We start from the raw sequence: 23,933 nt of genomic DNA, 5'->3' as shown, positions 1-23,933 counted from the left end.
CATCAGGGTCTTTTCTAATGAGTCAGTTCTTCGCATTAGGTGGGCAAAGTACTGGAGCTCCAGCTTCAGCATCAGTCCTTCCAATGAATATTCAGGACTTATTTCCTTTAGGATCGACTGGTTTAATCTTGCAGTCCAAGGGACTCTCAAGAGTCTTCTCCAACACCACAGTTCAAAAGCGGGCCTCAGTCCACGGGGTTGCGAAGAGTCAGACACAACTGAGCACAAACACAGCACAGACCTGGCAATGAAAGCATGCAGTCCTAAGTGCTGAATTGCCAGGGAATTCCTCAGATATGGAATTCTTAGTTGACAGTTTTTTTCCAGCACTTCGAATATATCAGTCCACTGCCTTCTGGCCTCCAAAGATTCTGATGAGCAATCTACTGAAAAAAGAGGATCCTTTGTATGTAATGATTTGCCTCTCTTGCTGCTTTCAAGATTCTCTCTCTGTCTTTTGTTTTTGATAGTTTGATTATAATGTGTCTTAGTGTGGATATCTTTGAATTCATCTTACTTGAAGTTGGCTGAGCTTCCTGGATGTCTGTATTTATATCTTTCATTGAATTTGGGGAAATTTCAGTCATTATTTCTTCATATACTCTCTCTGTCCCTTTCTTTCTCTTTTCCTTCTTGGACTCTCACAATGTCCACCGGATGGTGTCCCATATGTTGCTTAGGTTCTGTTCATTTTTCTTTATTCTTTTTTCTTTCTGTTCCTCAGACTTGATAATTTCCATTGTCCTATCTTCAAGACTGCTAATTCTTTTTTTCTTCTGTCTGCTCAAATCTATCTTTGAATCTCTCTAGTGAACTTTTCATTTCAATTCTTCTAACTTTCAGTTCAAGAACTCCTTTTTGGTTTCTTTTTAGGTTTTCTATTTTTTTAATCAATATTTCTATTTTGTTCACACATGGTGTGTTGACTTTCTCCACATCTTCCTTTAGTTCTTTGAGCACCTTTAAGAAAGTTGTTTTAAAGTCTTTGTCTAGTAGGTCTACCATCAGGTCTTTTTCAAGGGTGATTTTTTGATTATTTTTTTTTCCCTTTGAATGAGCCATATGTTCCTGTTTCTGTGTACGCCTTGTGATTCTGTTGTTGCTGAAAATGACATTTGACTCTAATGTCGTGGTAACTCTGGAATTCAGGTTCTTCTGCTCCCCTGGGGTTTGATTTTTTGGTGGTGGTTATTGTTTATTGTTTTTTGACTGTTGTAGGCTGTCTCTGTGCTGAAGATCAGTCTGAGGTATGAAATTAGTCTTCTTAGGTATTTTTCCAGATTTCCCCTAAGCATGTGCAGTCACTTTCTAATTTTTCCCATATATGCAGTTAATTCTGAATATCCTAGTCTTTACTATCAGGTTGCCAAAAGGGGAAAAGGAGAGGAAGGGGAAAGGGTACAGATCCTCTAAGTCTCCTGGAAGGTGCTTCCACCAGGAAGTACAATGAGAGGAGGTGCAATGATGGCTGCCCACCTTTGTCTGCACATCAGTGATCAGACACAGCTATCAGAGATCAGAACACAGATCCCCAAAATTTGGAGGACAGAGTCCTTTTTTTCCTACCTGGCTCCACCATGCTGTGTGCAGGCTGTTTCAGGAACACAGACACAGTTGCCTGCCATGTGGCTGGGGATGGCGGAAGGGCTGCTGTTACTGTGCTAAGAGTTGAAATTGACTAAAATTAATTGCAATTGATATGTCCATGTGTTCCCCTGGAAGTAGTCAGTCTCAAACAGACTTCGGTATTCCAAAATAGTTAAGACAGATTCAGCTGGTGCCATTATTATTTAGGTGGGGAGACAACATATTCCTGGTGCTTCCTACTCTGCTATTTTCCCAGAACCCTCTGTGGGATGTTTTTAAACCATAAATTAAACTTCTTCTATTGGTATAGAGCTATTTAGGTTACCTGTTTCTGCTCATTTAAAAAAAAAAAATCTTATTTTTTTTAAAATTAATTTATAGTGTGGAGATTCCTTAAAAAACTCGAGATAGAACTGCCATATGACCCAGCAATCCCACTGTTGGGCATACATACTGAGGGAACCAGAATTGAAAGAGACACGTGTACCCCAATGTTTATCGCAGCACTGTTTATAATAGCCAGGACATGGAAGCAGCCTAGATGCCCATCAGCAGACAAATGGATAAGGAAGCTGTGGTACATATACACAATGGAATATTACTCAGCCATTAGAAAGAATACATTTGAATCAGTTCTAATGAGGTGGAAGAAACTGAAGCCTATTATACAGAGTGAAAAAAAATATCTTATTTTTGAGTGAGCTTTGGCAGCACATCTTTAGAGGAATTCTTCTATCCCAATTTTAAATATTATCAAATTTGTAGGCATAAAGTTGTTTATAATATACCCTTATATTTTTAATACCAAAATCTATAGTTATGTTATATCTCTCATTCCTGATAATAGTAAAAATTTATGTCTTTCCTCTTTATTTTCCTGTTAGTATGCCTAGAGGTTTATAACTGTCATTGATTTTCTCAAAGAAACAACTATTGGTTCAACTGATTTTCTCTAAAGTGTTTCTGTTTTCTATTTAATTGATGTCTGCTCTTATCTTTATTATTTCCTTTCTTATGCTTATTTTTGTGTTTAATTTGTTCCTCTATTTCTAATCTCTTAAGATAGAGCTGAAGCTGCTGATTTGCAATCTTTCTCTTCTTTTCTAATAGAGTGTTTAGTTAGCATTACACAGTTCTCCTGAAATACTGCTTTAGTGACATCCTCAAATTTCTGATACATTCTGCCTTAATTTTCATTAAGTTCAAAGTATTTCCTAATTTCCACTTTGATTTCCTTTGTGACACAGGTTTTTTAGAAGTGTGTTATTCCACTTTGATACTTGGGATCTTCCAGAGATCTTTCTATTACTGATTGCTTATATAATTCCACTATGGAGAATACAGTTTGTAGGATTTCAAGCCTATACATTTATTGAGGCTTCATTTACACCCCAGAATATGGTCTATCTTGGTGAATGTTCTCTACACCCTGTAAGGAAAGTGTATTCTGTTGATGTTTGGTAGGTGTTCTATAAATGCCAACTAGATTGAATTGGTTGATAGTGTTGCTCAAGTCTTTTATATTCTTAAGTATTTATTCTATCAATGTGAGTAGAGAATTAAAATATCAAACTGTAATTGTGGATATGTTTATTTCTCATAAGTTTTTTCTTATATATTTTGATATTCTATTATTAAACTTTAAATAGTTTTAGGATTATTATTTCCTCTCAAAGAACTGACCTCTTTATAATTGCAAAATGACCTCCTTTATCCCTGTTAATATTCTTATCTCTAAAATCTCTTTCTCTCATACTACAGCTATTTCAGCTTTCTTTTAATTAGTGTTAGCATGAGATGGTTGTCCATTCATTTTCTTTGAACTTGTGTCTTTATATTTGGTGTGTTTCTTGTAGGCATCAAATAATTGTAGCTGCTCATTTTATCCAATCTGACAACATCTGCCTTTTAGCAGACATTGTTAGACTATTTTCTAATGTAGTTATTGATATGATTAGGTTCGATCTATCAATTTGTTATTTGCTTTTTATTTGTCCTATCTATTCTTTGGTCTTCCTTTCCCCTTTGTCTTCCTTCTTAGATTATGATGTATATTCTTAATCAAAGTATATTCTGATTCTATTTTATCTCCTTTGAATCCTTATAAGTTAAAACTGTTTGGTTTTTTTTTAGTGGTTGCATTAGGGTTTATAATATGTATCTTTACCTTATTTCAGTTTACCTTTAGGTGATATTATACCACTTCATGTATAGAATAGAAACCTTACAATAGGATTCTTCTATTGCTCCCCTCCCAGTTTTTTTGATACTGTTGTCATAAATTTTACTTCTACATATGTTATAAACTCTATAATATATTGTTATTTTTATTTAAATGATCAATTATCTTTTAAAGAAATTTAAATTTAAATAATAAACAACTAATAAAATTGCCCATGTAGTTATCAATGGTCTGTATTCCTTTGTGGGGGATCCATTTTCCCATTTGGTATCATCTTCCTTCTTCCTAAAGGACTTTGGTATTTCTCATGGTGCAGGTTTTCTGGTGGTGACATCATCCAGATTCTATAGGTTTGAAAATGTCTTTGTCTTTGTTTTTGAAAGATATTTTTGCCAGATATAGAATCCTAGATTGACAGGTTTTTTCTTTCAGTACTTTAAAAATCTATTCCACTGAACTCCCTTACGCTGAATTTGAAGGAAGAAATCTACTATCTTCCTTATTTGTTCTTCTGTAGCTGCCTTTAAGATTTTCTCTTTATTATCTGTTTTGAGAAATTTGATTATTATATACCTTGGTGTTGTTTTCTTCATGTTTCTTGTGCTTGGGGTTTGTTGAGCTACTTCATGAAATCTGCTTTCATCAAATTTGAAAACATTTCAGTGATTATTTCAAATATTTTTCCTGTTCTTCCTGTTTTTTTCCTTCTATTGAACTAGTTCAATTACAAGTATATTAGGATGATTTAAATTAGCTTGTATTCTTTTTTTCTTTTTAAAAATTATTTTTTCTCTTTATGCTTCATTTTGAATTGTTCCAGTATGGATAGATAGTTTTATCTTCAAGTTCACTAATCTTTTCTTCTGCAATGTTTAATCTGTTGTTAATCATAAACAGTTTAACTTTCATTTCACATTCTGTAGTTTTAATCTCTAGATATTTGAGTCCTTTTTATATTTTCCATGTCTCTACTTAATTTTTGAACATATGTAACTATAGTAACTTTTAAGATCCTTGTCTGCTAATTCTAACATCTGCATCAGTTCTGGTTCAATTTTCATTGATTGATTTTTCTCCTCATTATGGATGTGAGTATAGACTTCAATCATTTTTTTCCACAGAAAACCAAACTGCCCTCCAAAAGTGTTTTATCATTTCCCATCACTACCAACACATGGGAGTGTTCGTTTCCCTCCCTATCCTGCCAGCACTGAATTTGACAGCCTTTAATCTTTGTCAATCTCACACTATTTACTACTACAATAGATACTTATTTTTCTAATTAAAAACTTTTTTTTGGCTGTACTATGCAGCAAGTGGTTAGTTCCCAGACCAGGGATTGAACCCATGCCCATTTTAGTTCGCAGACCAGGGATTGATTGAACCTGTGCCCTCTGCAGCAGAAGTGTGAAGTCTTAACCACTGGACTGCCAGGGAAGTCCCACATCAGATATTTACTGAGTACCAACTATAAGCCCTAGTGACAGATGGTGGCAATTGTGTAGTGTTCAAGCAGTCATAGTAGCTGCCCACATGGTACTTATTATCTTGTGATGCTTACTTTTTTATTTGCATTTCATTGGTTATTAGCAATCATAGTTGAGAAACTTTTCTCAAGTTTACTGTCCAGTTATACTTCTTTGCATATGGCTTACTAATGTTTACTGACCAGTTTCAAGTGAATTGTTTGGATTTTTATTCCTATGTAAGAGCTATTCATTTACTAAGAATAAATACCTATTTCACTTTTTGAATAATTAAAAATGTTTTATAAACAAAGATTTTTAAAAATAAATGAACATTTGTATGCAATTTCTTTGAAGAAATGGTTTACATGTTACTCAAATATTTTTTTCTATATTGAAAGTAAACAGAAATTGATTTTGGTATTAAAAACATGGCCCTTAAAAACTAACATTTTTGAGCACTGCAAAAATACAAAACACATATATGGATACATAAGATATTGTTCTCTGTTGCTCAGTCATGCCCAGCTGTTTGTGACCCCATGGACTGTAGCCTGCCAGGCTCCTCTGTCCATAGGATTTTTCAGGCAAGAATACTGGAGCGGGCTGCCATTTCCTCCTCCAGACACAAGACAGACATAAACACATAATGAATAAAACTTTCATATGTATCTGACATCAACAAATAAATGACTTATAGTCTTTAGAAATAATCAAACAGATCCCAAATGCCATTTTACTCTTTTAATAATGAAATGGAAAGTCAAGGAGATGAAACATTCCCAGATTAAACATTTCCAGCTGATTAGATATTTCTGGCAAAGCCATGCCATCTGTATTAGAAATGCCCTATATACAAGACTTAATTTGTAATTGTCTAAGATCTATTCTTTCGAAGGAGAAAATGTCAAAATCCCCATTATAGAATATTTGCTTACCAATTGAAAAGTAGCAGGAGTTCTCAAACGCATGTGCTATGTATTTATCTGGCTGTTTGGGTAAATGATTCCTGGGGTACCAGGAAGGATCCCCTGATTGAGACACAGGTTCTATAACAGGCCCAGTGTCTTTTTAGCATTCATGGTCAACATGAAGTGGACAGGGGGGTAGTGGATCCTCAGAAGCATTTCAACTCTATGGCCAGGGATATGACTTACATACACCATATGGCTAAGGAGTGTTAGCCCTCTGAATATGATGGAAGAAATGTATGTCATCACTTATGCATGAGCATCTTTAATAATGGGGATGATGACAGCAGCCAGCAAAGCCCCAAAAAGCCCAACTCACCAGTTCCTCCCATAGGCCTGGGCCCTTTGACTGACCTGTTTGGTGAAGGTGGTCTCTGGCCACCTCAAACAAGCGCAGGTGCATGTTGGTGATGGGGTTGAAGGAGCCACAGGCCAGGAGCACAACAGGGATTCGGCTCTTCATCCTGTCAGACACATCCACACCCGCTGGTGCAGCCACCCTGCCTTCATTGGGACAAAAACTCACATCAGAGAGTTGGCACCAAGACAAGTGTACAATTACTGAGATATGACATCTAAAAATTACAGTTAATGTGGATTTCTTGATTTTTATGATCGTCAGTTGTGGTTATGTAGGAAAACGGCCTTATCAGATATAAACAAAAAGTTTTTGTAGGTTAAAAAAGGAAAAGACAACTGTCCAAATCAGTGTCTCTGAACCACATACAGGCCATTATTTCTTACTTGTAAAATGACTGAGGAGGCAAGAATAACAACATTTACAGGGGGCTTACCATGGGCCAGGAACTGAGGTAAAGTATATTCCTTATTTCAACAAATCCTTTCAAGCCAATCCTGAGTGGTTACTTATACAGCTCAGGGAGCTTAGAAGCTGCAAGGTCAAGACTGGAACCCAGGCAGCCTGACCTAGAAACCATGTTTTCTTGTAACCTCTATACTCTTCCTGTGCTTTGAGGGTCACCTTAGGGTCAAAAGGAGTATGTGCTGCTGCTGCTGCTGCTAAGTCGCTTCAGTCATGTCTGACTCTGCGACCCCATGGACTGCAGCCCACCAGGCTCCCCTGTCCCTGGGATTCTCCAGGCAAGAACACTGGAGTGGGTTGCCATTTCCTTCTCCAATGCATGAAAGGGAAAAGTGAAAGTGAAGTCGCTCAGTCGTTTCCGACTCTTAGTGACCCCATGGACTGCAGCCCACCAGGCTCCTCCGTCCACGGGATTTTCCAGGCAAGAGTACTGGAGTGGGGTGCCATCGCCTTCTCCGAAAGGAGTACGTAAGATGCTCCAAATGCCACCTCTGATGGTCCAAATAGAAGTCACAATGCCCCAGAGCAGAGGAGTGGTACTTTTTAAAAATTTATTTTAAAATAATTTCAGACTTACCAAAAAAAGCTGCAAAATTTGTACAAAGAGTTCCTATGCACTCTTTACACAGAATCCCTAAATGTTAACATCTTACCACACTTGCTATATCATTTATTCTCTCTCTCCATATACACATGCATACATGTATATACCTATAAATAATTTTTTTCCTGAAATGTCTGAAAATAAGTTGTAGACATAATATCTCTTTACCTATAAATACTTCAGTATGTATTTTCTAAGAGCAAAGACATTTTCTTATATAACTGCAGAAAAATGATTAAAATCAGAAAATTAACATTGCTACAGTACTATTATCTAATCTACAGATCTTTTCTGATTTCACCCATTGTCCAAGCATTCTGAGGTGGTCAGGCCCACCCATTTGTCCCCTCGCTCTGTAGCTTTCAGCACCAGAGAAATTTGGTTAAAGTAAGGTTAAAGTAAAGAGGTTGAAGTTTAAGGTTAAAGTAAAGCAGAAAACAGCCTGGGCTCCAGGACAGGCTGGCAGACAGGGCTCTCTTACCTCTGAGGCACTGCCTCCTACAGTGTTGCTGAAGTGCTCCACTGGCGTTTAGGCCTTGGTTTGAATCCTAGTTCTGCCTCTTACTGGCTATGTGACCTAGTGCAAATCACAGTCCCTCTTAAGGCTCAGTTTCTCCATATGCAGAATGGGAACATTATTACTTACACTTACAGGGTTGTTGTAAGGATAAATGAACTATGGATGGAAAATGTCTGGGTGCACAGGAAGGATTTAATAAATAACCACTGTCAGTGTGATGATGATGATGCAATGACAAGCAAGATGTTGCTGTTGACCACAGTGATGGAGGAGGGGAAGGGGAAAGGTGGTGGCAATATGTTTGTGATTGGCAGCTTTCAAAAAGGCTGCTTGTGATCCTCACTTCCTGGTATTCACCTGTAGACCCCTCTCACTGAGTGTGGACAGGACCTACTGACTTGCTTCTAGTGAGGATTCCACTTCTCAGAGAAGGTTACAAAGTCTCTGGCTTCCCTCTTGTTCACCTCTTTCACTTTCTTTCTTGCTCACCCTGAAGAATTTGGCCACTGTGTTGTGAGCTGCCTCATGGAGAGACCCATGGGGCAAGGAATTGAAAGTCTTCTGGTGATGACAGCCTGTGAGAAACTGAGTCCTGCTAACAACCATCGGAGAGAATATGGAAGTGGATCTTTCCCCAGCTGAGTCTTCAGATGAGACCACAGCCCCATGAACACCTTGCCTGCAACCTTGTAAGAGACTCTGAACCAGACACCCCAACTCAGTGGAGCCGCCTCTAGATTCCTAACTCCCAGAAACTGTGAGATGATAAATGTGTGACATTTTAAGCTGCTATGTTTGGGGGTAATTCGTTATGCAGCAACAGGTAACTAATAGAGTGACCAACAAGAGGGATGCATTTACTTCTTCCTTACTCCTCTTGCTATGTTGGCCTTGGCTGTAATTCCACAGTTAAAAGGGTAACATGGAGAGTCCTTGGTTACTGGAACCTGGGTCCTCTCTGTACTGGAGGAAACTTTTAATCTGGCCCCTGCTGCTGCTTGTACTGGCTGTATCTAACTACTCCTTGCTTCATACTGTATACTCTAGTTGTGACAAACTCCTTGTCAGTGGTTTCTCTGTGAGCTCCTCGTGGCCTCCTGTTTCAACTTCAAGTGCTTCTATTTTTGGTTGGCCAAAAAGTTTAAGATAACATCTTAAACTTTTTGGCTAACCCAATATATGCTACTTTTGTTTTCTCCAACTAGAATACTTACAGCACATCCCAATCTGTTAAGATTCAACTCAGGTGATCGTATTACTTATGTGACTTCAATCATTATCTCCTGACTGCTTGCCAAGTGTTTGTATCAGTTAGGGAGGTATTTGGCTGCAAGTTCCAGAAGCTAATCTCAATGACTTACACAAATAAAGGTTTATTTGCTTTTCACATGATGAAATATCTAGAAGTAGGCAGCAGCTGGCACTGGATCACTGGCTCAACAATGACCTACAATTTGCTCAGCTTTTTCCTCATGGTCACAAGATTGCTGCTGTAGCCACATCCATCATGAATATAACCAAGCCAAGAAGAAGGAGCAAGGAGCTATACAGACTGGCTGCCCCTCTTAAGCAAGAACACAAAAGTTTTTAAAGAACTTTTCTGCAGATTTTGCTTCTGCCTCATGGCCATAGGTCGAGTGGCCACTCCAGGCAAGAGAAGCTGGAAGAGCAAGTCTTTAGCTTCGTAGCCTCCAGTTTGGAAGCAGCAGGGGAAAGGGAGTTGGGAATAGGATTAGCCAATTTACAGTGTCTGCCACAACGGCTTTTCTGACACCTAGGCTAGCTGATCTCTGCTCACCTTCAGTAAGTCACATACCACATTTTTTGGAAAACGCTGCTCTTGTGTCTGTCTTCCCAACCAGAGAGTAAGCCCCTTAAGAGCAGGAGTGGTGTTTTCTTCATTTATGATCTCAGCTTCCAGCACAGAGCCTGGCCCAGAGGAGGCCTGGGTGGAGACTGAAAGGACACTGGCCAGCTGGCGAGTGGACCCACGTCCTGGTACTGGGAAGGCTTAAGCATCTTCTCAGGTACATAGAGAAGTTGTCCTGGGAGTATTCTGAGCTACCGTGGTGTGAAGATAAAAAAAGTCTCAACTGAGGCAGGCTGTGGTTTGCTTCTCACTTCCTTTGAGGCAGCAGGGACACCCCCTGCTACGTGAGAAGAAAGTAGCCTGCGTGTGAGAGCTGCTGCCCCTGTTTTTTTCCAGGGGAGGGCGGATCTTTAATGAGAGAGTACTTGCAGAGCGTGCTGAGCTACTCACAGGAGCAGCCTTGTGATGAGTGTAGCTGAAGAGGATAGCTGGTTTGGTTTTTTTTTGTTTGTCTTGTTTTTTTTTTTTTTACCATTGTTAGGAAGCCTTTCAAAATTCTATTTTATTTTGACAAAACATCATGTTTTTAGAGCCCTTAAAACATGTAACTGCAGCATCTCAGGTAACCTGGGGTTTTGATGCATTTTCCCAAAGTCCCCAGAAACTGTAAATTAGAACATTAGTTTGAATGGTGGCATCAATGTGACGCAGTGCCATGTTGGGAAGGAGAATAAATCACATGTAGCAAGTGTCTGTCTTTTGTTTCCTTGCGTGGGCACACAGAGCCACACTGCTCTGAGAGCAATTTACCCTGTCCCAACCGTGCCTCAGGTGGGAGGTTGCGGTGGGCACACGTTCCCAGGCTCAGGAACGAGGACAGTGTACCTGCATTGTTGCATCATTTGGACACTCTAGCTGGCTTCAACTAAACACCCTCCCAAGCCCAAACCCAGAGAAATACAATGACAGGACTGAGACGGACTCCCTCCTGGGGTCCACCAGAGAATAAACCCGGCTCAAATTTGAGCACATCTCAAAAGCTGGATGCATGCCATAATGACTTATCTGTAAAACAGAATTAAAAAGAGAGAAAAAAAAAAGCGACTCATCTGCTCTATCATGTCATAGTATCCAGTGAGACGAAGCAAGCATGCCAGGCTTTAGCGTTTGCTACTGGGAAATGCTTCTCATCAAGAAGCATTTAATGGGAGGTCCACAGAACAAGCAGTAATTGCAGCTAAAGGGTTTAACAAGTAGAGAAAGTGGCACACGGTCTTCTTGGCATTTATCATTAAACTGGAGGCAATGCAAACAGATTCCACCTCTGGATCTCACCTCCTACTGTACAGTCATCCCAACAGCATCTCATTGTGCTGTGTGCTCAGTTGTGTCCAACGCTTTGACCCCATGGACTGTAGCCCGCCAGGCTCCTCTGTCTATGGGATTATCCTGTCAAGAACACTGGAGTGGGTTGCCAGGCCCTCCTTCAAGGGATCTTCCCGAACCAGGGATTGAAGCCATGTCTCTTGTGTCTCTTGCATTAAGTGGATTCTTTACCACTGCACCATCTGGGAAGCCCAACAGCCTCTCATCCTCTCCTCAAAAACAACACAATGCTCCTTTCTTCTCACTTGTGCAAATGCTCTTCCAACTACCTGAAACGTCACCCTTGCTCATGCCTTCAAGGCTTTCTCCTCAGTTTCTACCCCATGCCTCCCTCTCCCACTGTACTAACTGTATCTATTACATATTACACATTAATCACTTTTTTCTTTCATCGGACCACAGACCTGTCATTGCTTTGTTTCCATGTCCCTCTTCCTCAAGTAGAAGGTGAACACTACAGGGAAGTTTCTTATTCATCTACGCCCTTTAACTCCTGCAGACTGCTGGCACACAGGTGCTCAGGAATGTGTGTGGCATGAATGAGAGAATGAGGGACTGTTTCTGACTAAGCAACCTCCTTTTCAGATAGTGACTCCCTCTCTTTGCTTCTGTCCCAAGCAGTCAAGACTGTACCTTCCAGGGATATAAGCTGACCTTTCCAGCTTCCCAGAAGTACCCAAGGCCCCTCCCCAAGACCCCAGTCTATCCAACTCAGACTGAAATCAAACAAGATGTTCCTGCCCTGTTGTACCACCTCTGATGCCAGGATCCCATGAACAGGGATATACGGGCCTCCTGCACACTGACACCAAGGTCATTCCTCTGCCCTGATGGTCATCCGTTGTGCTTTGCCAGGTGAGAAGACTTTGAAGGTGTGATTAAATTAAGGATCAGAAATGGGGAGGGTATCTTGGATTATCCAAGGTGGGCCCAATTTTAACATGATTAGGGTCCTAATAAGAGGGAGGCAGGACAGTCACACAGGGAAAGACGTAAGGACCAAAGCAGTGATCAAGAGGCAAGAAGATGCTCTGCTGCTAGCACTGAAGACGGAGGGAGGGGCCGTGGCCCAGCAGTGCACGTGGGACCCGCAAGGAAACAGAGTTTTGCCTAGAGCCTCGCGAAGTAGTGCAGCCTTGCTGACACCTTCACTTCAGACTTCTGACCTCCTGAATTGTAAGAAAATAAAATTGTGTTGTTTTAACCAATAACACATGGTAGTTTGTTACAGCAGTCACAGGAAACTCATACACTCACTTCTTTCGGGCAGGCTCTCCGAGGTGACCTTCAAACTGGGGCAGGAAAGGCTCAGGGATTGAGCCAGTAAGGAGGATATGGAAGAGTGTGTCGGACACAGGGACCAGCATTGCAAAGGTTCAGAAACCACCACTTAAGGAAGGTGATGAACACACTGTGACCCTATGTGATGTGAGCCGATGTGCAGGCGGCCCAAGGTGTGGGTGCAGAGAGTGCAAGGATCACGCAGGCCTCCAAGGGGTCTGGGGGGTGTCTAGATTTCATCTCATAGGCAATGAGGAACCTCTGAAGGATTTTAAGAACTCTCAAGACACCCCCAGGATGGTGTGCCAGGAAGCAAGTCCCAGGATGGCTGCTACCCCCAGGGCCCTCTGCCTGGCAAACGTTAGGCAGTCCCCAGCTTCCCAGAGGATGACTTTTCCCATTGCCTGCATTTCACCTCAATCACCAGGTAATGTGATGCTGGCCAGTGACCCCACACGCACTAAATTCTAACAATGCAACCCTCAGCCCATTTGTCACAGGGTGTCGCAGAGACACAGAAAGGAAAGGCGAGCAGGGAAGGTTAAGTGTTGTCATTGCAGATGTAATGTACTAATGTGCATTGCTGGGGAGGCAGTAAATTTACCTTTCCCTGCGGAGAGTAACTCTAATGGGACCCGGCCCGGGGAAAGTGGTCGAAAACATCCCTGTTTATTTTAGACATAAAGCAGATGGCTTCGGGCAGAATGGAAATGGATTCCACAAACATCTTTCATTACACAGACCTCTTGACTGGACTCCTCGTCTTAAAGAAAACAAGAGACGTAGTTTGGATTTGTGGAGTTGATGAGCACAGTTTTCAGGACCCAGGGAGATCATCTCCATCTGCACGATTGCGTCAACTTCTCCAGGGCAATCAACCTTCAAGCAAACTCTGGGGCACTTTTTCTTTCAACTTTACCAGATTTGCTCGCTGTTGCTATGGGCACGCAGTACTGCTAAGAACAAAAGTACACCCAGCCTCCTCTGTCATGTGAGGTGCCTCCGCCAGCCACCCCTTGGAGGAAACAAACATGCCAATTAAGCACTCGTCCTAATTATGAGGATCACGGGAAAGCAGGCAGCCTGGCTCTTCAGTTTTGAGAACTTTCAAAAGATTTGGAGGAGGCCAAGGAATGGAACGAGGTCTCTTGCAACCCCACACTCAGGAGCTGGGACTGATTTCACTGTTATTGGAGGGAGGAAGTGAGTAGCAGCTACAGGGTTTGTGGAGTGACAGGCTGGGCACTGTGCGGAAGCCTTGCACACACTAGTGCTGATTCTTCCAACGTGCCTGGAAGCAAAGGGTTGGTGCCTGAGTTCCGGTGAAGAGTCTAATCAACTTCTCTGAGCCTCAGTCACATGGAAAATGGAGATAATTACACATACCTCTTCGGGCTGTCTTGAGGGTTACTGGCGTTGATCCACTTAGCACAGTACCTGGCCCATAGTGGGTTCTCCAGGAATATTAGCTCCTTTCTCTTCCCTTTCATTATACTTAAAACAGAATTCATCAACCTCACATCCACTTCCACATACCTGTTCACCTTGCTTGAAAAAGAGCGTACCATTTCATAGCCGCCCATGATCAAAACCTGGCAGGCTTTAGGAACACGTTAGCATTCCCAACCTGGGAGGTAACTCGCTCAGATCAGCCACAGAAGAGGGCTCCCCTAAAAGGCCACTCTCACATACCACTGCTGTAGTTTCTTTTCGTTTGTTTTTTAAGTCACTAAGTTGTGTCTGATTCTTTTCGTGACCCCACGGACTGCAGCCTGCCAGGCTCCTCTGTCCATGGGATTTCCCAGGCAAGAGTGGGTTGCCATTTCCTTCTCCAGGGGAATCTTCTTGACCCAGGGATCGAAGCCATGTCTCCTGCATTGGCAAGTAGATTCTTTACCTCTGAGGCACCTGAGAAGCCTAGTTTCTGTCTAGCTCTAGCCTTAACAATCAACTTGAAGCATTACTTATCTTAGAATTGAGTTGAGTTGATATTGAGAAGCAGAGGAATGAATAGTTTAAAGTCACTCAGGTAGACAGCATCTTCTGAAGTTGAAGAAACCTGCCCTAAATCACAGCCACCGCACCAACTTCAAGCAAAGAAGGTATCAGAGGAGGTAACAGGTGAGAAGCGGTGCCCGGGGTCTGCTATGAGGAGCATGAAGTAGCAGACTGCGCTAGTGCCTTGGAGGTACAGGGCTAAACGAAATCTGGCCCTGTCCTCCTAATCCTGCAGGAAGAACAGACAGATACTGAGGACATCAGGTAGGACAGAGTCTGCAGTGAGCTCCCAACATTCCCTCTCCCAGTCTTTGGCTGGGCATGCTGCTGCATTCCCCAGTGTCCTGTGCAGCAGGGTGAGGCCACATGACTAAGGCCTGGCCAGTGATCTATGAATAGAAGTGTTGAGTGGGACTTCCAGTAACTCTATTTAAAAGGGAAAGGCATGCCTTTCTCCTCTTCTCCCTTCCTGCTGTCTAGAACATGATTACTGGAGTATGGGAGCTAGCTTGGACCTTGAGGATGAGGATCAACTCCAGGCTTGGCAGAGAATAAGCCAAGAGAAGGGCTTCCTGGTAGCTCAGCTGGTAAAGAATCTGTCTGCAATATAAGAAACTCCGGTTCCCCTGGAGAAGGGATAGGCTACCCACTCCTGTATTCCTGGGCTTTCCTGGTAGCTCAGATGATAAAGAATCTGCCTGTAATGTGGGAGACCTGGGTTTGATCCCTGGGTCAGATAGATCCCCTGGAGGAGAGCATGGCAACCCACTCCAGTATTCTTGCCTGGAGAATCCCCATGGACAGAGGAAGCCGGTGAGCTACAATCCATGGGGTTCCAAACAGTAAGCCAAGAGGAAGTCAGGACCCTGAGGACCTAGATTGCTGACCTCCAGGTGTGTCTTCTTTTTAAACTGAGGAGAGAAATAATCTCCTAAATCACTATTATTTTCTATTTCCTGTTATATGCAACTAAACCTAAATCAGTTTAGGTTGAGGGAATGGCTACCCACTCCAGTATTCTTGCCTGGGAAGTCCCATGAACAGAGGAGCCTAGTGGGCTACAGTCCATGGGGTCACAAACAGACATGACTGAGCAACCAACACACACACAAGGAATGTTGATTGAATTTGGATATAAAGCAATTAAAAGTGTGTAAACTTTGAAGTTTCTATTGTCCCTATTAAACCTATTTTATATACAGAAACTCAAATGTATATTGTTTGAAAGGGAAAATATACCTAACAAAAAATTGTACCATCACTTAATTTTTATATGAATTTTTCATAGGAGGAAAAATCCTTACTCAGGACTCTAGAAGGCTGAAATGTGCAGTAGTGAATCTGCTTTTCTGTGGATTACAAAAGCCAGACTCTGTCCTATCTCCTTCCCCCCAAAACAGATTCATTATGGTGCGCTGTCGCACTCTGCTTCGAGTGGGCATTTGCCATATGGCTTGGCAGTTTAATGGTTTTCTGATACTTGACAAAAATGAAGCACAATCATTTTGCAAGGAGTTTGCGTTCCTAGATGGGTCTTTTCTAAATAACAGCTGTGCCTCAAAATTGAGTTACTCAATTTGCAATTTGTGGACACAATACTCAAACATTTACAAGTGAGCAAAACCTCAAATCACTTGGGCTATTTCCAGACTTCAGAGTTTATGAAGTTTTTAGCAATGTTATGAGTGTGCAGCTGTCGACAAGCTCAAGCCAACGTCTCTGAACCATCAGACCCAGCAGGCAGCAATGATGTCCTACTTACTTAGCAGGCATGTGGAGCCGACCACAAACCGTCAGGGGAGAAAGAACATGAGGGAGAGAGATACGTCTCATGCCAAAGTCCACAGACTAACTCCCCATTCCTTCCTATCTGCTTCCTCTCCCAACTGTAGAGATGACACCCAAATCTACTGCACTACTCATGATCCTACTATGGCTCCCTACAGGTCCATGGATGGCCATCTGGCACTGGCTTGATAACAAGCCAGACAGATATGGATTCAAAGCCAATAAATACTTCCAAACTGAGTGACCTTGAGCGTGTCAGTCAGGAGAGGCCAGGTGAGGTACATTAACAAACAATCCCCAAATCTCAGTAGCTTAAAACAATGAAGGTTTATTTCATGTTCCTTTAGATGCGCAGTCCTTGCTTACTGAAGGCTCTGCTCTGTGTCATCTTTGTCCTCAATCCAGGACCCAAGTCAGTGAAGGAGTCACTATCTGGAATAGTCATTCACTGTAGCAGAGAAAAAGAAGGCTCTGGAAGGTCAAATGGGCACATGTCACTTCCAGCAAACCCACCTGACTTCAATAAGCTAGAAAATATAATCTGACTGTGTCCTGAAGTTGCTGCTGCTGCTGCTGCTGCTGCTGCTAAGTCGCGTCAGTCGTGTCCGACTCTGTGCGACCCCATAGACAGCAGCCCACCAGGCTCCTCCCTCCCTGGGATTCTCCAGGCAAGAATACTGGAGTGGGTTGCTATTTCCTCCTCCCGTGCATGAAAGTGAAAAGTGAAAGTGAAGTTGCTCAGTCGTGTCCGACTCTTCGCAACCCCATGGGCTGCAGCCTACCAGGCTCCTCTGTCCATGGGGTTTCCCAGGCAAGAGTACTGGAGTGGGGTGCCATTGCCTTCTCCATGTCCTGAAGTTAGAGAGCCAGAAATATTTGGTGAACAGCCCTGCGGCTATGAGTTAATCAACTATCTGAGTCTCAGTGACCCATATGGAAAATGGAGATAATTACACATACCTCCTGAGATTGTCATGAAGATTATTGGAGTTGACCAGGTAGGGTACTCAGAATAGTGCTGGCCCATAAGAGGTTCTCCAGAACTTCTAACCATTCCGTGTGTCCAAAACAGAATTCACCACCTCCCACACCTGCTTCTGGACTGCCTGTACCCCTTACCTGTGTTTTCAGTCACCAGTGATCAAGACCTGCCAGTTAGCTATGACACTTCATCATCCTTCCTCATGTCCCTTCAGTACAATTAGCCTCCAAGTGCATCCAATATTCTTTGCATGAGGTCACCTTTCATCACAACTGAGACCTGCCCTACTAGAGGATGTCGTCCCTTTCTTGTGCCAATTAGGGCAAGTGCAAATAAGAGAAATGAGCTCTGGTTATCTCAGTTCCCCTCCCCACCAAAGGCAAAGCAGTGAAGGAGCATGGAATGATCAGAAGGCCACCAGGCCACCGCACAGCATAAAGGAAGAGCTGAACGTGAGACTTCAGGATGGACTGGGGACAGGACGGTGTCACGGTCCCAGCCTGGATGGGGTCCCATGGTTCACACCCGGTGACTGAGGCTCACACTGGTGTGCAGCGCTGTTCCTGGAGAGGGGCGGTGGATGCAGACTAGACAGTCACCCCCACCCCAGTGAGGGCTTTCCCATGTGACAAGGTGAGAGAAACTCTTCAATCACCTCTCCACCACCAATATGGCCCCAATCCAACCTTTTCTCAATATTCTGAGCAGATGAACTAGTTCTAAAGTTTGGGTTCAATCACTCAGACCAATGTGATGAACTATTGAGTGTTTACTATGCACCAAGAACTTTACAAAATCTGGGCCTTTATGCTAAGCCAATAATAAAATCTTCAGTGATTTTGTTCTCCACTGGCATTTATGAGCTAGGTCAGGTCCTTCATCTGGCATCAGAAGGAGACTCGGAGACTCTGGCCTCATTCTACCTTTCCTAATTGTCTCCTGACTTTTCTCTCTGTTCCCTCCGTGTGCTCCACCTCCTCACCAAGCTGGGACCACCTGCCACATTCTGATGAGTCTTCTGAGTCTTTCTGCTTCTGTGGGGTCTCTGTTTAAGCCACTTCCTAGAGCTAGAATCTCTTCTAGGCCAACCCTCCCACAGAGCTCCCTCTGAAGTCAAGTGTTCCTTTTTCTGACCTCTTCAAGGTGACACTCTGTTTGTGCCCTCACACTTTTCTTGCAGGACAGACTGTAAAGCCCTGAGGGCAAGGATCCCAGTGCTTCTCATGAAGAGTTGAAGGAGGATAAGGAATATTCACCTTATTCATTGGGGGACAAGGTAAAAGTCAAAAGTAGATGAAAATGGGAGCCAGGGAGCACTGGTCTAGGCTGAAGCAGGAAGAGGCAACTGAGGAAACAACCTCCAAACCAGAACAGCAGAGCCCCAGGTTTGTCCACCCTCCCAACTTCCTTTACCCCTTGCTTCCAACAACCAACGCTTCCTGGTCTCCAATTTGCTTTATTTTAACCCATTCAAACTTCTGTCTCGCAATGTTGGGTGTTAGCTCCCTTCTGGACCGGAATTTTGCTCTCACCCCATGAACTGTGTCTGCTGTCTTGCCCAGGCCCCACCCAGGATCCTGATTCCTCCTTCAGATACATCATCTGACTCTTCTGTTCCTTCTCTTGTCTCTGCCCAGGCCTTGTCCAGGGTGCATGCCCAAAGCCCTGCTCCAGTCCAACAGGGGGCAGTGAGACATAGTTTGGGAAAGCCATTCCATATCCTCTATAGCCCGGGGGGGGGGGGCGGCTTTCCTATATGGCAGCAAAATGCAGAGCTGTTCATAATGACAGCAGGGGATGGCACCAGGGCCCTTCTAGGGACCAAACCTCAAAACTGGCAGCCATCTGGGCTCTTCCCCCTCCCTGGCCTTGACAGCCTGTCAGTTCCACCTCTGTAATATCTTTATTATCCAGCTCTCTCTCAAATTCCACAGTCGTTGTTTTGGACTGGGGCTCATTATTTCTCAATTGGACCTGAGTGCACTCTTAACCTGTTTCCTGTCTCCAGTCTCACCTCTGATACATCCTCAGCCCAGCTGCCCAAGGGATCTTTTAACATGCACATCTGGTTCCCTGCTAAATCCTCTGTCACCCAATCAGATTCTGAGTAATGTTGAAATTCCTGAGCATGGCATCCATAAACCCTTATAATCTGTTTCACCAGGCTCATCACTTACCTTCCAACCCCAATCTGTGCTCCATCTAACTGCTTTCTATTCTATCCCAAGTCCCTCTGGACTGAATTTTAGGACCAGTCTTAAAATCAAATTAAAAATTCTAACAAACAAGGCAACTTGTTTACCTTGCTTGTTCATTCATTCATTCACTTGAAAAGAAAACAAGTTGCCACTGCTGTCAAGTTTCTCCAGGCATGGGGCAGGGGGGTGGAGGGGGTGTGACAGGGAGCTCCTGAAATACCTGGAAAGCTGAGGAGCTGGCCGGGAGCTCCATGAAGGCAGGCCAGGCCAGTGGAGGCTGAGGGAGATGCTGGCAAGTCTTTCTTCTGAAAGATAGGTGTTCACTTGAGAATTTCACTGGGCACAATATAACCAAGTCCAGAGCAATCCTTTCCCATCTCATGTAATATAATTTCCTCCAGAAATTATAAGCCGAGCAGCCCATCTTCCCTTCTTTATTGAGTTATAAGCAGAATGCGATGGTCATGAGCAGATAACTGCAAATCTGTGCAGTGATCTATGAAGTCAGATCAGACTTGAGCCAGGTTTTGGACTGTGATTAATTAAAATTTTTAACCGAGTTCATTCGACATATATTTAATGCTATGGACAATCACTTTTGTGCTGGTCAGAGATGAAGGCCAAATGGTAGGCAGTTCATAGAAATTACTGCAGCCTCTATGAATCTTTAACAGACAAACCTTGTCTTGTTTCTTGCCTGTTATTGCTTCAGAATCCACTAGCAGGAGAGGTAGCACAGGCCCTGCCCACATCTCCACAGAAGCCGATGTGCAGGTCAACATTTCTCATGCATACAAGGACATGTGTACTCAAACAATGAAGCCCAAGGTGCACTTCTGGGCTTGAATTGAGGTTACCTGTGCTTGCAATTGGGGGACCTCTGGAATGGAAAATGCTTGTCTTTTTGTTCCAAGCTCTATGCCTCTGAACAAGCCCTCCAGTTCTCTGTAAAATGAGGATATCCCAATACCCATCCATGGAGGTGTCATGAAAATGAATGAAAGAGACACATCAGAGCCTCACCTCTAAGCAGAGGAGGAAGCCTTCCATTAAAAAGTTAGGAAACAGGATTCACCTGTGCCAGCCCTGATTAAAGACACCACTGGTCCAGGACAGATTCAATCTGTTCCTGCCAGAGCAAGCCAAATGAGGCCACTATTTATCTCTGGGCATGAGCCCTACATGCAGAGAATCAGGGATTTAGTGAAGTCGGTGTTTCAGGCCACTTAGGCCTGGGCTGGGGGAATCAGAGGCCCAATATATCTACCAGCATGTCATACACAACACTCCAGATGATCTGCAACAGGCTCTCGCCCACAAAGTCAGGACTTGGTGCCTTTTTTTTTATTTTAACTATGCAAAGATATTAATTTGCTCCTATGATTTCTGAAGAACCAAATTATTTAAATGGCACCCTCTGGCTTTTGGCATTTTTTACAGGACATTGTGTTACATGGTAATCTATGAGGGTACAGGGCAAGAGCGTGGGGTTCCTGGGAGTTGGAGCAGAGATGCTACCCAGAGGCCCGGACAAGGAGAGTCCTGGCTGCAGGGGAAACAGGAATATCCCCGGGCCTCAAGCTCAATGGATAGAGTTAGAACTCACTCAGGCCAGAGGAATTAGAGAGCACCACATGCCCAAAGGATAGGGTAAAGCCAGACACAGAAATCTGGAGGTATCCACTCCAAAATTAAGACAGAAGCCTCCTCCCACAGGCCTCTGGCTCAGGTGAATTTTGCCTGTGAAGGCCTCACAAGATCAACAAAATGATAACTCAAGTGTGAAAGAAAATATAGACAAACTGAAATAATTCAAGCTCACTGTTTTCCACGAGCAGATGTTCCAGAGGGAGTATGATGTGGCAGAAGTTATGCTGGTCCTTCCTGTAGCAGTGATCACCCTTTCACTTTGTCAACAAACCTGGTTTTGCTCAAGGACGAGGCACACTGACCCATACAGAAACCATGGCACCACATCCACCATGGCAATCTGTCCCCTTTGCTGTGATTGGTTGGGCGTGGGCATGTGACCCAGTCCTGGCCAATGAGATGTAAGAGGAGGGGCCTCTGGGAAAGATGTTCCGCCTGGACGAAAGAGCAGCAACATGATGGCTCTTTCTTTGCCTCTCCCTGCTCTGGACTCTGGTGTAGGATGTGCCACTTGGGGCTGCCACAGCCCTCCTGTCACCATGTAGGAAAGGCCTAGAGAGCTGCAGAGATAAGGGGCTACCCAGAGTCATGGTCTCATCAAGTCACTGACTTAACCTAGTACTACCTCTCTCTGGACTTTATTACTGAGCTGCTAAAATACCTTAACTGCCACAGCTATTGGTCAGGTAGTAAGTTACCTGTGGCCTGAAGCATCCAAGAGGATATACTTCAGGAGGCCTTGGTTCTTGCTTCACCCTTACGGTGTGTGCATGTCTGCTGGCCAAGTGTGAAAAGACAGGGACCTTTTGCATGACATGGTCCCTAAAGTCACAGCAGACACTTCATCTGGGTTGCAAGCCAGAGACAGACACTGCGCCTGTCCTTGAGGGAATCCCACTGTGTGGGTCCCAAGGAGGGGTGGTATGTTGGACCCCATGTGGCTAATGTACTGGGAATTTTCCAGGGACTATTTTGAACATGATTTTTGGTTGACCCTGGGCCCTCAGAATCTAATCTCAGGGGAAGTTGCCTCCTGAGCCTCTTAACAGACCCCTCTCAACTGCATTCACTGTCCCTACATCCCCACAGGGACCTGAGGTCAGCTCTGTGTCTGGTGGGTCTGTTTTCACACCCACAATGGCTCCCCTGGAGGACTTCCTCCGCCCCCCAACTCTCCAGGTGGGGACAGCTATGTCTTTTCTGGTTCAGTGCCTAGCTGCCTGCTTGTCTGTGCTTCTGGCCCAGCACAGCCTGGTGACTTGTGGAAGCCTGGTCCTCTGCCTAGAATGCTTTTTCTACCTACTATATCCATTTGTACCTATTTAACTTTGCTCCCCTGGGCAACATAAAAAGTCTCCTTAACAACAACAGAAACAAACAACCCAATTAAAAGAGGACTGAATATACATTTCTCCAAAGAAGACATACAACTGGCCAAAAAGCACATAAAAAGATTCAACATCACGAATCACTAGGGAAATGCAAATCAGAACTACAATAAGCTTCTACCTTATACCCATCTGCATGGCTACTACCAAAAATACAGAAAGCAGCAAGTGTTGAGAATGTGGAGAAACTGGAATCCTTGTGCATGACTGCTGGGAATGTACAAGGGTACAAGTACTGTGGAAAACAGTACAGAGGTTCCTCAAAAATTAAAAATATAATTTCCATATGATTCATCAGATCTACTTCTAGGTATATACCCCAAAGTACTGAAGACAGAGTCTCAAAGAGATATTTGCAGAGCTAGTCACAATAGCTAAAATGTGGAAGCAACCCAAGCGTTCATGATGGATGAACAGATAAGCAAAATGTGATATTTACATACAACAGACTATTATTTGGCCTTCAAAAAAGAAAATTCTAATATATGCTTCAACATAAGATGTAACCTGAGGACACTGCTAAGTGAAATGAGCATCAGAAAAAGAAAAATACCCTACGGTTTCAGTTACATGAGGTGCCTAGATAGTTAAACTCATAAAGACAGAGAATAGAATGGTTGCCAGACACTAGACGGAGGAGGGAATGGGGAGTTTGGAGAGGAGTACAGTTTCAGTTTTGTAAGATGTGAATTTTGGAGATGGTTGTATAACACTGTCAGTGTACTTAACACTATTGAACTATACACTTAAAATGGTTAAGATGATAAATTTTATGTTACATGTATTTTATCACAATTAAAATTTTAAAATCAAAGATCTCCTTTGGTGAGCCTTCTCTGATGCCAAGCTCCAATTGCACTGCCTTACTCATTAACCTCTGCTTTGCTTCTTTGTTTTCTGTTCTCTCCAGATTGTTTTGAGACCTACCCAGCTTCACAAGCCAAGAGAATTGCAGAGAAACAAGCCAGAGCCCTGACTGAACCACTCCTAAAATCAGTCCTAACTAGGACATCTCAATTACGTGAGCCAGTAAGTTTTTTAACATTAAGCAGCTTTGAGTTGGTGTCCTGTGACTTGCAACCAAAATCACCTAATTGCTAATACACTTGATCTGAAGTAATCAGAACACTAAGGATAAAGAAAAGATGCTAAGGATTTCTAGGGAATAAGAAAGTTCATAGACAAAGGCATGAAAATAAGACTGGCATCTGACCTCTCCTTTGCAATGTTAGATGCCAAAGATAATGAGCAATGGCTGCATACTTCTAAAAGAAGATGACTTTGACTCTAGAATTCTCT

At 43.2% G+C, this 23,933-nt stretch overlaps 1 protein-coding gene and 1 long non-coding RNA gene across 11 annotated transcripts in view; one reads left to right on the top strand and one right to left on the bottom strand.

The window, feature by feature from the left end:
* The window catches only part of LOC145539833 (uncharacterized), a 386,573-nt gene that overhangs the window by 212,632 nt on the left and 150,008 nt on the right, over positions 1-23,933 (top strand). The gene's annotated exons all lie outside the window — the stretch shown is intronic.
* The window catches only part of NMNAT3 (nicotinamide nucleotide adenylyltransferase 3), a 121,094-nt gene that overhangs the window by 59,149 nt on the left and 38,012 nt on the right, over positions 1-23,933 (bottom strand). For 2 of the 10 annotated variants that reach the window (XM_081574005.1, XM_081574011.1), the window contains exon 2: positions 6,557-6,710. In XM_081574005.1, coding sequence (XP_081430131.1) covers positions 6,557-6,669 — 113 coding nt within the window. In that variant the 5' untranslated portion in view covers positions 6,670-6,710. Of the gene's footprint in view, positions 1-1,566; positions 1,662-6,556; positions 6,711-21,418; positions 21,603-23,933 lie in introns of those variants that run through there. The other 8 variants (XM_081574004.1, XM_081574010.1, XM_081574006.1 and 5 more) reach the window with 6 other exon arrangements.

This window comes from Giraffa tippelskirchi, chromosome 2 (assembly GCF_054371585.1).
Source record: "Giraffa tippelskirchi isolate mGirTip1 chromosome 2, T2T-mGirTip1v1.2.pri, whole genome shotgun sequence".
Lineage (NCBI taxonomy): Eukaryota > Metazoa > Chordata > Mammalia > Artiodactyla > Giraffidae > Giraffa > Giraffa tippelskirchi.
The sequence above is the reverse complement of the archived record's forward strand: the minus strand, read 5'-3'. Positions and strand labels throughout refer to the sequence as shown.